Source organism: Copadichromis virginalis, linkage group LG11 (assembly GCF_057382275.1).
Source record: "Copadichromis virginalis isolate Kocher_CV1m ecotype Utaka linkage group LG11, C_Virginalis_male_GT1.1, whole genome shotgun sequence".
Lineage (NCBI taxonomy): Eukaryota > Metazoa > Chordata > Actinopteri > Cichliformes > Cichlidae > Copadichromis > Copadichromis virginalis.
Genome location: NC_140628.1, coordinates 26617610 through 26631707, shown reverse-complemented (window position 1 = coordinate 26631707; position 14098 = coordinate 26617610). Strand labels below are relative to the sequence as shown.

Below are 14098 nucleotides of genomic sequence, written 5' to 3'. Positions count from 1 at the left end.
TTAAGAACTCCACTTGAGAGATTGTTTTAAAAAATATTGATTCAAATTTCATTGTGATAAAACAAGGGAGCGTGAGAGCAGCCAGTATCAGTAATCTGTGGGTGTGTGTGAAATACTGGAATTCAACAAGTATTACCACGATAGACTGTATATGACTTTGTACACTCACTCTAAGAGTTTAAGCACTGAATCAATAATTTCACATCGTATCTGGAGATTGTGATGTCAGGACTGAAATATCTCAAAGATTAGTTTGACTGCCTTGACATTTTGCAGATATTCATGGTCCCCAAAGGAGAAAAAAGAAGATCCCGCTGACTTTGGTGAACCTTCTGACTTTTCTGTGCCAGCATGAGGTTCACATTTGGTTTTGAATTACATGTCCTACCAGCGACTGAAAAGGTTCTCATTAAATTTGGAAATAGAAATGGACTGGCATTTGAGACTACAAGCCACATTTGACCACACTTTATTCTCATGCTGTAAGCACTTTATCTACCTCACGTCCAGGGATGATTTAGACTCACCAGTTAACCTAATGTGCATGTTTTTGTTCTGTGGGAGGAAGCCAGATCAGCCACATGAAAGGCAGAGGAAAAACATGCAAACTCAACACAGAACGGCCTGAGCCAGGGGCTCGAACCAGGACCCTTCTTTCTGTGAGGTAACAGTCGTAACCACTATGGTGGCTGTTGGGTGATAGACAGGAAATGCAAATTTCCAATCAAACTTGACTGCACTTTGCACTAATTAAAAAGAATTATATTATTCTATAGTCACTAGCTAAACCAATCTAGTGCAAATGATTAAATAAATACTAAAGAATGCTAAATAATGGTAATATCAGCAGCAGCAGCAGCAGCTTCTTATCAAGGCTCCTGCCAGTGATTATTTCCATCCATCTTCTTAACCGCTTCTCCCGTTCAGGGTTGTGGGCTTAGCTGGAATCGATCCCAGATGTTATGGAGGAGATAGAGTGAAACTTGGACAATTTGCCAGGTTATCACAGAGCTAAAACCTACTGATTTTACCATTTTCAATCACTACTTGTAGTATGCAGGACTGTAGGAGGAAGCTGGAGTACCTGGAGAAGGCCCCTGCCAGCTGGAGGGATTCGAACCTAGAACCTTCTTGCTATGAGGCGACAGTGCTAACCACTGTGTTGGCTGTTAGAAGATATAATGGATGAATGACTTGTACCAAATCTATAAAATAGTGGGAACTGAGAAGCAGAGAATCAGCCACCATTGGTTTCCACATCTCCAGTGAAGCTGGATTTAACACGCATGTTGGTCGTGACTTGCTTTTCTCACATCTATTAAAGATTTTATTCAGCAGGTGGGCACTGAAGATTAGCATTATGAATTCAGTACCTGGTCAAATGAGACCACAGCCTCTGCTTCTCTTCCTCAGTTATGCCGCTGAATAATGGCGAGAAAAACATGGAAGCTGACCTTTGGAGACAAAATATCATCACTTCATCCTATTAAATTCTTTGAAAACTTGTCACAATTAGCATGCAAATATCTTCATTTAGAAAATTTGTTTTGTAAGGCCATGCTGACCTTTGACCACTAAACTTTCATCAGTTCATTTTTGCATCCGAGTAAATGTTTGTGGCAAATTTGTAAAAGAAAAAAATTCCCCTGAGCTGTTTGAGAGATATCATGTTTACAACAATAGATGGATGTACAGACAGAGAGACGACCTGAAAGCATAATCCATCCTGTCACAGCTATTACTGGTGTGGAAGCATAAGAAGCCAATCACAATATAGCCTGAGGTGAAGTCTTTGACTTTCGCGTTTTGTCAGAAACCCAAAACATATTAAACGTGCTTTTACATCAGACAAAGATAAGCAGCAAATCCCCACAAAGCTGCAGTGTTTGCTTGATAAATAATTGATAATTCTCTGTCAATCAAAAAATCATTAGAGCTCTACTGTACTCATTAACTTTAAGCTCAAAGCGCTGCTTTGCAGAGAACACATAACTGTAGACTCTGTGCTCTTATTGTTCAGTAGGAACACACAGGGAAAGAAAGCATGTGGACAAATTAACAAACTTCAGAAAAAGTAATCCAAACCCAGAGACATTATCGCACTTGTCATCTCTGCCAGAGTTGTACTGCTGCCATCTTCATGTCTTGCTTTCCTCAGGGGGTTTCCCTCCAACAATCTGGTCTTCAGCAAAGAAACGCATGCTTTGGAAATAGATGCTTTGGGTTCAGATGACTGACTTGGCCACTGAAGTACATTCCACGATTTCAACATACAAACTCATTAATTAGATTCATATTTTGGATAATTGTCCTAAAACTGGAGGGTCAGTGAGGAGTAACAGATAGGAGTCAAAACCAGAATGCAGAACCCAAATATTTAGAAAAATCACTCTCAGCTACGAAATAAGCCAGTTAAAGATCTAGTGTTTGCTAGAAACCCTCGACTAACTATAAACACACACACACACACACACACACACAGCTGGAGGTCTACTGATTCACCACAGGCAACAAAGATAAAAAACAGTCACTTTAAAGCTCATAGAAACACAGACCTACTTTCATAATTGAGGTTAGAGGCAGACTTGCTTTAATTCCTGTGAAGGCCCAGGTCACCACATCCATCACTCATACATCGATGCAGCAGGCTTGGCCATTCATCACTCACTCTGGGATTTATTAGTCAAGTCTGGAGCTTGAGGGTGAGAGGCTAAATGATGAGCATTGTATTAGCTGTTATCAGCACAGAGAGAGAGACCAAAGTTGGTCTGTTTGCTTACACACACACACACACACACACACACACACACACACACACGATCGGAGTGTTTAATCAGAGCTGTGGCTGCCAGAGCTGGAAGTTAAATATACAGCCATGCACAAACATTCATGTGTCAAACAGTACACACCAAAAAAAGAAGAAGAAAAAAAAATCTGATAACACTTAAACACTTTCACACACACAAACATCCTGTGGAAACCCAATCTGTCTGAAACCAGCATAGCACTCAGTGGGCGCCTAACCACCAGAACAGACTTGTTTAGCACGCTGGATGACCAAAGAACACACTTTTTAATACGCACACCCACAATCAACTTGTTGGGAACAGTGCCACTACCAGCCAGCCGAGTTGCCCGGGGGGCACCGCACCATGTCTCATCGTTGAAAGCTAAGGTTGAACGCAGTGGTAGTGCCTGGCGTAGAGCTGTCACTTTGACTCCTGATCCAGGTTATTTGCTCTGAGCGCTAATAGGCCAGGTTCTGCGTTACGGGGTCACTTCAGTCACATGATGGGCATACTTTTTTTTTTCCTTCATGTGTAACAGCGAGACAAAAACGCATGCACCACACAGGCTTTTATTACTAGCTGTGCCTTAAAAGCCTTGCTGCTGCGTAGTGTTTTACATTCAGCTAGAAAACCAAAGGAGTCAAAGTGTGTAAGTGTGTGTAAGTGTGTATGTGTGTGTGCGCGTGAGAGAGATAGTGAGCGAGTCTGTCTGTGTAAGTGCTCTCTATCTTGCCAGCCTCAAATCCAAAGCAATTAGAGAGGCCAGATGGTGGGCTGGACTCACAGTAAATAGCTGTGCATTGACAGAAGAAGCCTGCAACAAAAATGAACTGTGACAAGGAGCCAGGATGACACACAGATACATGACGGCATCAAAGCACCAGGCAAACACCGAGAACTCGCTGCCATCACTGCCATATACCAACTGTCACCATCACAGGCACGTTAAAGAGCAGAATTTGCTTGTGTCAGTTTTTGTTTTGTGGGGAAACGGCAGCGCTTTTTAATGTCCAAACTAAATGAGGCAGGTGCATATGCATGCATCAACACACGCACACAGCATATTTAAGCATAAACCTACACACAGTTAAACTTCTGCATGCCCTCTTGTTGAAATTTGACCAAACCTGTTTGGTTTAGGCAGAGCTCAAACAATGCAGCCTTTGAGAGGCGCTCCATTCACCCAGTTTCAGCTTGGCCTGCACATTCCCCAACTGAAAACACAAGCTGCCTCCCTCCAGGAAAACCACTGAAGCTACATGCCCACATTCCTGCTCTCTACCCTTTTCTCTACGCTTGTACAGCTTTTACATGAGAACTGTTGAAACTCCGCTGAATATAATAGTATTCCTGCACTCTGAAATAGGAATGCATCAGTGCTTTCATTATCTCCAGGCACCGGTGAAACACCTAATAGAAAAATGTGCCCTTTAAACAACTACAGCATCTGCTACCTAGCCATTACTAAGGCAGCAAGTTTACTTCTGCCAGCCAAGTCACATATACAAAACAGAACGGGAGGAGGTGGAGCTCAGGACAATTATAAACCACGAAATGGCATCTCCTGTTCCTGCGCTCATTTTCCCATAAGCCTGTTATCACACTTCTGTTGACACACACTCACAGATTTATCAAAAGTGAAATGAGACAAGCAGCCAGACCAGGAAATGAGAGTGTGGGGAAGGGGAGAAAAAGCAGGGGTGTGTCTGAGATCTGAAGGATGGGTGACAAGAGACCGAGAAGCTACTTCATATCCTGATCAATTAATCTATAAATTTAATCAGTGTGAATCAATGACTGGCGTTTCTATTCAATCTGGGTGCTCAGTCATCCAGCTAACCTCAAGTGTCAAAGAGACATGAAGGTAAGAAAGAGGAGACACATACCACACACAGCAACACCGGAACATTTCAAAAATCAAGAAATCTTTAATAGTAACTGAATACGGAAAAATAATCTAGAAAGACATGACAAAAATGGCAATACCAACTCTAATCTGTATTTTTACTTCTTTTTAAGACCAAAATAAAACTCAAATAAAAAAAAAAATACAAAAAAAGAAAAGAAAAAAGAACAACTTTACACAAAGCAGTCAATAATAAAAAGCACATTTTGGGTAAGACTGTTTTGTTGTGTGTTTGTATACAGTTTCACTTGTATAGAAGAAGCACATTTGCCAGTTTTGGCAGCAATCACAGCGCAGCAGTCAAGAATAAAGCACTCATAAAACATAAATTATAAAGCACTGCAAAAATAACAGAAGAGAGGAGAAGCGGTAAACAGGAGAAAATAAATCCTTCATGCGTGCTGTCACTGAGTAATACACAAACGTGACACCATAAATTAGTAATTCTTTTTTCTGCTACATATTTATATATTTATACTATGTACACCGGAAGCTTCTCTTTTTTTTTTCTTCATTTTTTACTTAATGCATGTGAGATGGGAGATGTTAAGGCTTTGATTACTCATCAGATGTTTGGAGCCAAAGAAACGATAAGAGCACGTTGCTCTCAGGAAAAAGAAAAAAAAAGGAAAAAGAAAATATTGGATATTCTGTCTAACCTTGTGCAAGACCTGGACCAGGTTTGCAGATTTCTCTTAAAAGCATTTTGTCTGACAAGCCTTACTTGGGCACCGAGGTGGGTGGCAATGGGATGTGCTCGTGTGTGTGTCTGTGGAGGCGGTCGCAGTAGCAGAGGTGGCTGAAGTAAAAGACAACATTTTGGAGTCAAGTTAAAAAAAAAATAAAAAAATGCGACTCTTCTAAAAGCATTCAAAGGGCTCTGGGAGGGGGAGGAGGTCAGCGCGGTGGCATTTTTATGAAAGCGATATTTCCCTCTGCAGAACAAGACCAGAACGGACAATCGCTTTCCTAAAAAGCCTGTGTCTGTGATACTGGGTGAAAGGTGTGCGTCTCCCCCGAATGTGTAGTTGTTTATGTTCTACACAGTCACTGATTCGGGAACAGGCTGGACACTTTGGGGGGCAGAAAGCACTGGAGCAGGGGGACACATCACGGTACAGCTCTTTCCACACTAACAGAACTCTGTATGTGTCCTGACAGAGCCGCTGTGGAAGAGGCAGAGTAAGACGAAGTGTGTTCGTGTGTGTGTGTGCAGCTACGCGAACACATTTGTGTGGGCTTGTGTCAGGAGATGGCAGAGTTGTCAGGTAGAAGGTGTCTTCTGCACAGTTTGGCTGTGGGAGTGAGCATAATGAGACTGACTGAGGGGTGTTTGTGTGTGGGCGAATGCATCTCAGCACTCTGCGAATGTATACGTACAGTATGTGTGTGTGCGCCGAGTGAGTGAGTCTTCTCGAAATGCACAATAATATCTTCGGTTTGCCAGTTTTCCATGGTGACAAAGGGTGGCTACTCAAGTTACAGTCCAATGGCAGCGAGAGATGTCCTAAAGCCGCCGAACACACTGGCACACAGATTTGCACGCACACACACCGAGCGCTGACTCAACAGACCGTTGCTTGCGTCGTTACGGTCTATCTGATGAATTGAGTATTGTGTGTAAGTTTTTGCATTGTGCAGAGTTTCTGTCAAGGAGAAGGTGAAGCCAATTGTCTTCCAAGAAATGTGTGCTTATAAATGCAGATAAAGTTACCTCGGATAAAAAAACAAAAAAACAAAAAAAAAAAACCAAAAACAAATTCAAGCATATGCATCCCCCCCCCCCAAAATCAAATTGGCCCTTGGATAAATTAAACTCAGTCAGTTCAGTATGTTATAAACACCCAAACTACTGAGGTATGCGTTAGGTTAAAAATTACATTCTGAATGCCTTCTGAGGTTTAGCCGACCCACAAACGCTTTCCTCTTTACTTCCATAACATCGGAAACACTGGCTCCATCGATCTGATATTTACATTTTCATAAATATCCACATTTTCACAAGAAAAATAAAGATGCTTACGTATATAGTACACAGATAGCTCACACCAAAATGTACATACAACAGTTTTGTCCCTTTGTCAGTATTCTTTTTTTGACCCCCCCCCTTTCCAAAAAAAAAAAAAAACAAAACTAAGTGTTGCACTCATATTTCTTTGTATTGGTGACACATACAAGTGTAAAAATAATACATTTTCATATTGAGTGTGAGAAATCAGCTGCGTTCGGCAAATTTACTGTACCCCAGGTTGGCAGGAGTTGCATTTAAGTATAAGCTAAGGCCATTAGACGATAATCCTATTGAACACACTGGCTTACAATATGCTAGACAGCGCTCAAACACGAAGCGCCGTCTCTATTTTTGTCATCTGTCTCTCTCTCGCCACCTCTCTGAAGGTTAACAGCCATCACAAAGGCAAACAAGGTCTGCCTCGCCCTGTGCAGATACTGGGTGAGTGTTTATCTCTCACATCTGTAGTTCAAGGTTAAAAAAAAAACCCAGCTACGATAAGAAACGCAAGCACAGTCATCTTTGCCCTTAGGAATGAGTCACCCTGCATTTGCCCTTATGACCTGCAGCAGAAGCCAACCCATTTCTTAGAAGGTCCTTTACAGGAGGTCAGGTACAGTCATCAAGACCCCTTTCATTGGATTCCCAGTGGGTCCAAGGACAGCTGATTAGGAAGGGCAGGGAACGCAATGATTAGAGGAGCTTCGGTTCTCTCTACGATTGTCCATCACAGTCGCCCAGTGGCTATGCAGATATGGTGACGCATGCAAATGTACACACACCGAGCCTCAAAGACAGCGGTGTACAATAGCCATGGAGTAATATTTGCCCGAGCGGGCCTCCGGTGGCTCGTTAAAAGGATAAATTAACAGTCAGGAGACAATCGGCCCTGAACCTGCATCATAAAAAGGGCCATTTCGCCACATGTTGCCTGTTAGTCAATATGACTCCCATAGCTTTGCTGCGGATGCAACCTTTTATGTCTCCCGATCAATTCACTACATTTAACAACACTGGCTAATGGAAAGAAATATATGATCTCATTGAAAATCTGTCTAACCTAATGCCATTGCACTCTGGAGGTGGGGCTCTTGTTACATCTCACCATTTACTAAAGCGGGAGAGGCAGCTGGGGTGTCTGTGCAGTGGAGTGAACATGGCCACTCCAGGTGGATTAGTCACTCCTGGCATGTCAGGGCACACCGGGCTGGAGTAGAGTAAGTGGGGTGTCTGACACATCAGGAGCGGTAAAATACTACTTTGCTCTCGGTAGCCCTGACCTCAACACCGCCCTGGATAAATCATAAACTCCCCATAAACACTGGAGAGAAAGGGAGAGAAGGATGCGGAGAGAGAGGAGGAGAGACGGAAGCATGATGGAGAGATGGAGGTGGGAGGGAGAGAGGAATCGCCACGTCATAAACGATAAGTGGTGGCAATCTGTTGGTCCCGGCTAAGCGAGCGACTTCACGGCTCATTACCAATCAAGCTCCTCCTGTCAGGAGCGCTCTGAATAGACGAGGATGAGGAGGAAGAGAAAAGAAGAGACGTGCTCCTTTCTAGTCCTCCTGCCTCCTGAATCCCTCTCCCCATCCTTTGACCCTGTCAGATCAGCTACACCTCATTCCCTCATCTCTTGTTTACCGTCTCTTACCTCCAGGCACAGTGCAAAAGTTTGCTCGTTAGGAACTTGGTTCAAACTCTCAGCAAACTTACTTTGTTAAAACCTAACTGCTTTTCTATTTGCTCGCCACACAAAGACCTCATGTTCTTTAAATTTTTTGCTAAGTTCAAATTGAGAGTGTCTACTGCCTGTGATAGTTGGCAGAGTTGTTTTGAGAAGAAGGCAGAGAGAGCAGAGCGAAGTCACCAGCAGACATAAGCAAATACATTTTTACTGTCTCGAAATTACCTGATGGTTACTGTCTATACTTTCAAACTGACTCATACCGCTGTCCTCCACTTCCCACCAGGTGTCACAGCTCAACACGTTGGCAAAACAAAAAGTTTCCCACAGAAGTAAAGAGATTTGCAGGCATCAGGTAACTGCTTGACAACTTATTCCACGGCTACTGTTTTAGTGAAGATAACAGCGAATATGCAAGTGAGATGCCTCCTCTAAGCTTGTAATCACTTTTCCATGAACCTACTCCCACATTACATTGTTTCTCTTTAGCCTGTCTGTCAGTCAATAGGCAAGGTCCCAGTGATAGCGAGAGCACGAGCAGAAGCGGTGGGAGGCATGTTGTTCTTTTCTCCGTTTGATTTTTAGTTCTTAGGGACCACATAACAACAACAACAATCCTTTTACAACATCCCACCACACCCTCTTTTTCATTCTGTCCACTGTGATTAATGATAGACTATAGTTAAAATTGATTTTTTTTGTTTTTCAAAAATAAAAGTGGTATGATTTTCTTTTCACCATCAAACAGGGACAAGACCCCACCGCCACAAAATCCTCAGGAGGAATTCTCCAGCTCGCCTTTTTGCCTCCTCCTCCTCCCCTTCCTCCTCCTCTATACGTAAACTGCAGTCCGTGAGATGACCGAGCCATCACGCTGGGACTCCATGTCATCATCGTATTCTCCAATCATCTCCTGATCGCGAATTGAGCGAGGCAAATGGATGGGGCCACCAGGATTGTAGTGATCATAGTTCTCTGCTTCGTCAAGCTCGTCAAACTTCCTCTTCTCCGCGTCGTCCAACTCGTTGCTTAGCAGGATGTCTTGGGCAGTGGGTGTGGTGCTAACCACTTCAGGGTGGCCTCCCATGGTAATCAGCTGGTGGTTGTTTTTCTCTCCAAGGGCCTGAATGGGGGAGCTCTCGCTGTAAACGTAGATGGGGCCGTTGTTGTTGCCGCCGCCGTTTCCCGCACCTCCATTTGTGCCGTTCTTGCTCGCTTTCTTGCCGCCCCCGAATATGCGCGTCTTCATGTCACTGCCGCCATTGGCGCGGTAACCCTGCTGCTGCCTGCGCCTACGGGTGACGAGCACGGCGATGAGAGCGGCAACCAAAAGGAGGGCCAGCAGGGAGCCAATCACAGCTCCCGCCACCACGCCAGCATTGGATGGGTTCTTTGGGGGCTCTGTAGGAGGGAGGCAGGGAGGGAGAAAAACAGGGAAGAAAAAGGATATGGTTGAGAAAGGGTAGAAAGAAAAAAAAAGAAAAAGGTTCGACCAGTGGAGAGGAAGACAAAAAAATTAAGACAGCCAAAAAAAAAGTTTTGGTTTTTTTTGTTTGGTTTTTTTAAAAAAAGAGCAAGATGGCAAGAAAAAGGTTGGATGATGTCAGTGGTGCTGGTCTGAAATGTATGCAGTCAAGTGTGTAAGAGTGCTGAGGTGTCAGTACAGTCAAGTGTGTGTGTGCGCGCGCGTGTGTGCACGACGAGCATCCTTCTACTTTGACATTTCCTCCTCTCCCTCAGAGCTGCTGCTGTCCCCATTCCCACAGCTACGTCACAACAACGTCTCAACCACCCTCCCCCCTGTGTTGCCCTTCGATAGCCAGGGTCTGTCCACAGACCACCATCAAAAGGCAAGGCAGGGGGTTAAAAAAAAATGTGCAACACACACACGCACACACACTTTTATTAAAGAGCATGGATCAGTGTGTGCAGAGCAGAACAGGTGGAGGCCGTGCAGAGGAGGATAATGATGAATGAGGAAGGAAGGAAGGGTGGAAATTAGATGAGGAGGAGGAGAAGGTGGTGGTGGTGGAGGAGGAGAAGGTGGTGCTGGAGGAGGAGGCAGCGGATTGAGTGAGTGACAAAGCGACACAGCGGAATGACAAGTCTTCCTGGAAGCAGTGTATGAGCGCGGGCACAGACTGCTGCCCCTCTCCACTTCTGTACGCCACAGGCACTGGTTGAGTGCGCATCAGTCTTATATGTGGGTCCATTTTTCCTCTGGCATTACACATACACAAGAAAAATAAGTCACTTTAGTTCATTTTAATATTGACAAAGGCTTTGTTAGAGTGCAAACTAGCTCAGGAGGCTATGACTGAAACTAGGGCTCTGCAATCAAACACACAGCATCCCTGTTTGTGCGTCTTTGTACAAAAAACTCCAGGGATAAGCAGTGCTGTCTAAATCAGGGTTGTAAAGAGGTCCCATGTGACTTGTCAGTACTCTTTTTCTGAACTTGTACTTTCTCCTCCCCTGATATTCCCCTTCAGTAATACTAGTGCTGTATTTTAAAGCAGGTATTTCAACGGCAACAAATTCAATTGCTTCTGCATGAAAGTCAGCTAACAGTTCAGACTGGGGCTGTGTATTAAATGAAATGCTTCCATTTGTCGTGTCAATAAAAATGCACGAGTCAGTGCCGATATCAAAGCTATTCTAATGTTCCAGTTCAGACTTCAGACAGTTATAAAGGAACGTGACTAAATGAAAACATTAAATTCAGGAAGTTCTAAAATCTTTTAGCTGATTGTGTCACGGGCACAGACTAGCCTAGACTAGTAACACTATTAACACAAGCAGGATGTTGCTGCTTTGTACGGGCTTCGGGGGTCATGAGTTCAGGGCTCTAAGTGCTTTCAGGGACTCTGACAACTCCCCACAAACACAACCTGTGACCGTTTTCCCATGTGCTGCAGTGTCATCTCTGACTCAGTGGGCAGCGAGAATAAAACCAGAATAATGTTTGCATTCGCTGTACGCCAAAGCTTTGGATAGAAGTGTTCTACAAACGTTAAAGGGAATATGCCGACGACATAACGAGTGGTATAACTCAGACAGGAATAACAAATTAGAAAGACAGCTTAGACTTTATTCCGTAAGCTGTTCCTGCAGCATGCCTTCTTGGAAGATATAAAAGTAAGCCTGCTTGAAGTAGGAACGGAAAATGATGTCTCAATATACATTATCCCTACTTTTACAGGGTTCAAAGCATTCACGTTCATGTCTCCGATTTCTTATTTATTGTACTCATTACTTCGTGATGCCTCAGAATGAAATTAAAGGCTTTCATGTTGCTCTTTCTGCAACAATGCGCTTTGTTGAAACATGATGTAATGGAATATAGGCTGTTTGTTATCTGTCACTCCAAAGTGCTACCGCTCCACTCAGGTTTGAGCGCATTAACTACAGAATAAAACCAAATAAATTGTGGTGAGAAAATGTATTTTTTAATTTCAGACTCTGGCAGAAAGTGATCAAGAGCCCTCGGTTAAGCCGAACATCCTCTCTTACCGCTCTTGCTTTCCTTTCCACACTCTGCACTTTCACCAGCCGCGGCAGAGGATTAACCGGTAGACGCTGCCGTTGAAATCCCTGCCTAAATTCGAAAGTAGCAAATCAGCTCGATTCTTATTGTCGGTTCCATTTGAAATCCAACAGAAGCCGGCCTCTCTTGTTAACTGTACAGAGAGCTGACAGTATTACTCGTGTAACACTGATTCGTGTCAAAAGAGAGAATGGTAGTCTACTGCTGTCTACACCTGTACTTCACTCTTTTCTTCCTCTCCTCAGTTCTGCTACCATTTTCTCCATCTCTGCCTCCACTTCACTAGCTGTCTCCTGCACACACTCCTTCAGCCCTCCAAATCCATTTTCCCTGTCCAATTTGCGTTTGTATTTCTGTCATGTGTTACTTCTCTGTGCTCTCCTCCTCTGTGCTTCACTTTCAACACATGCCTAGGGAAAGAATTAATAATGCGGGTACATTTTTCTTTCCTTTCGTACATCTTCTCACACTACTTTCCCCTTGCACACAGATCCCCCCCCCAAGCTGTGCTAAACATTCCCCTTCACACACACATGAGAGTGAGAGCTAGCCCTCGGTGTCCACTTGTAACAGGAACACAAGAAATGCATTATCACCTCCGACTCTGTGGAGCTCCACCACATGCTACGTGGTGAAAATCTCAGTGCCAAGTTTGGGCCCGATGCTGCCACACACTGCTGTCACATCAAAGGGAATTACGCTGAAAATCAAATGCAAATTCTCTCTGAATTCTACTCATCTAATTATATTTAATGCGTAACTCAAGTCAGTTCTTAAGAGTATTTTTTTTTCAAAGTCTGCGCTGGTAAATCCTTTTGTGGATAATACATCATGTTTTATTCTACCCTTCTGGAGACAACATTTAAAAGATTCACAAAAAGAGATGTAAAGGAGCCATCACAGACTCCAAGTGCAGACTCAGTCACAACCTAACAAAGCACCAGTGGAATTTGAGTGAGTGACGAGAGGACACCTCAAAGACATGCTGACGAATGAACCAGATGAAAAACTGCAATATGCATGCTGTGTAGATAATGTGGGGAGAAAACCAAACATGCAGTATGACCCCCCCCCCCCCAAAAAAAAAACAAAAAAACAAAAAAAAAACCCAAAAAAAACAACAACATAAAACTCACACACACAGAGACACACAACATACTGTGGAAGCCAAAAAAACAGCATGGTCCTTATGAAGTCATGTCCAACACAACTGTACGCTCCAAGTGACCGCGAGTAATGAGAGAGATGGAGCAGAAGTAACGTTTGCTGCAGCCGTCCAAAAAACATGCATGGTCTCATTCACATACATACACACGTGCTCCATGGTCATCACTGCTCGGATGTTGTGCTGGGCTGCACCTAGAGCATCCCTTAGTAGTATTCTCTGTCAGTATGTTAAGTTATTGAACACAGCTGAGTGTGTCTGTGCGAGTGTGTGTCTCCAGAAATGTGTGTTTGTGTGTGCTAATTAGGGGTGGGAAGGGGGCCAGTTGCAGGCTGGAGGGAGACTTGGCTCCATCAGACCTGTTCTCTGGCTGTTTTCGCATGGCCGGAGACACACAACGACAGACGCAGACAGATACAGGCGTACACACACAGACACACTCACACACTCTACCCCACGGAGGAAAATAGCCAAGCCCCTTTGCCCTTGAACTGTCTCCTTGGATGAGTCTGAAAATGGGAAAAATGCACCGAATTGGGAGGAAATCTCTTTTCCGTTTAACTGAAGAGCCCTTCAGACCATGTGGGGGATTCAATCTAGAGCATTTAACTTTTTTGAGGTTCAGCTGAGCCACCCCTTTAAGGAATGATGAGGGAAAAAACCAAGAAAAAAAATGGATGGAATCTGGGTTAGCCACACAAGAACCCCCCCTGAGAGGAGCCCAGAATGGAGGGATGGAGGGAGGGATGGAGACTACTAAGCTGTGATTAAGGAAGAGCTACTGGTATTTAAGAGTTAAGCTTAGAGAGAGAAAGATAGCACAAGCATGAGATGGAGAGAAGGAAAATGCTGGGGGCAGGAGTCTCTTTTCTGAGCAAGAAGATCAGCGGCAGACTTGCGGAGGCTGAAAGACAACCTGAGAGAGATAAGGAGGATGAGGAGAGAGCATATGCTAACTGAGTGGATGAGAGATGCAATGAAAGAGCAAACTGC

General features: G+C 43.9%; 1 protein-coding gene across 2 annotated transcripts in view; it reads right to left on the bottom strand.

Annotated features, from left to right (window-relative positions):
• The window catches only part of LOC146698870 (nectin-2), a 92014-nt gene that overhangs the window by 31246 nt on the left and 46670 nt on the right, over nt 1-14098 (bottom strand). The window contains exon 7 of one of the 2 annotated variants that reach the window (XM_085471721.1): nt 9213-9794. The exons of the other annotated variant lie outside the window; for it this stretch is intronic. Within the exon in view, the coding sequence (XP_085327847.1) occupies nt 9226-9794 (569 nt within the window). The 3' untranslated portion in view covers nt 9213-9225. Of the gene's footprint in view, nt 1-9212; nt 9795-14098 lie in introns of those variants that run through there. 2 annotated transcript variants of the gene reach the window in all.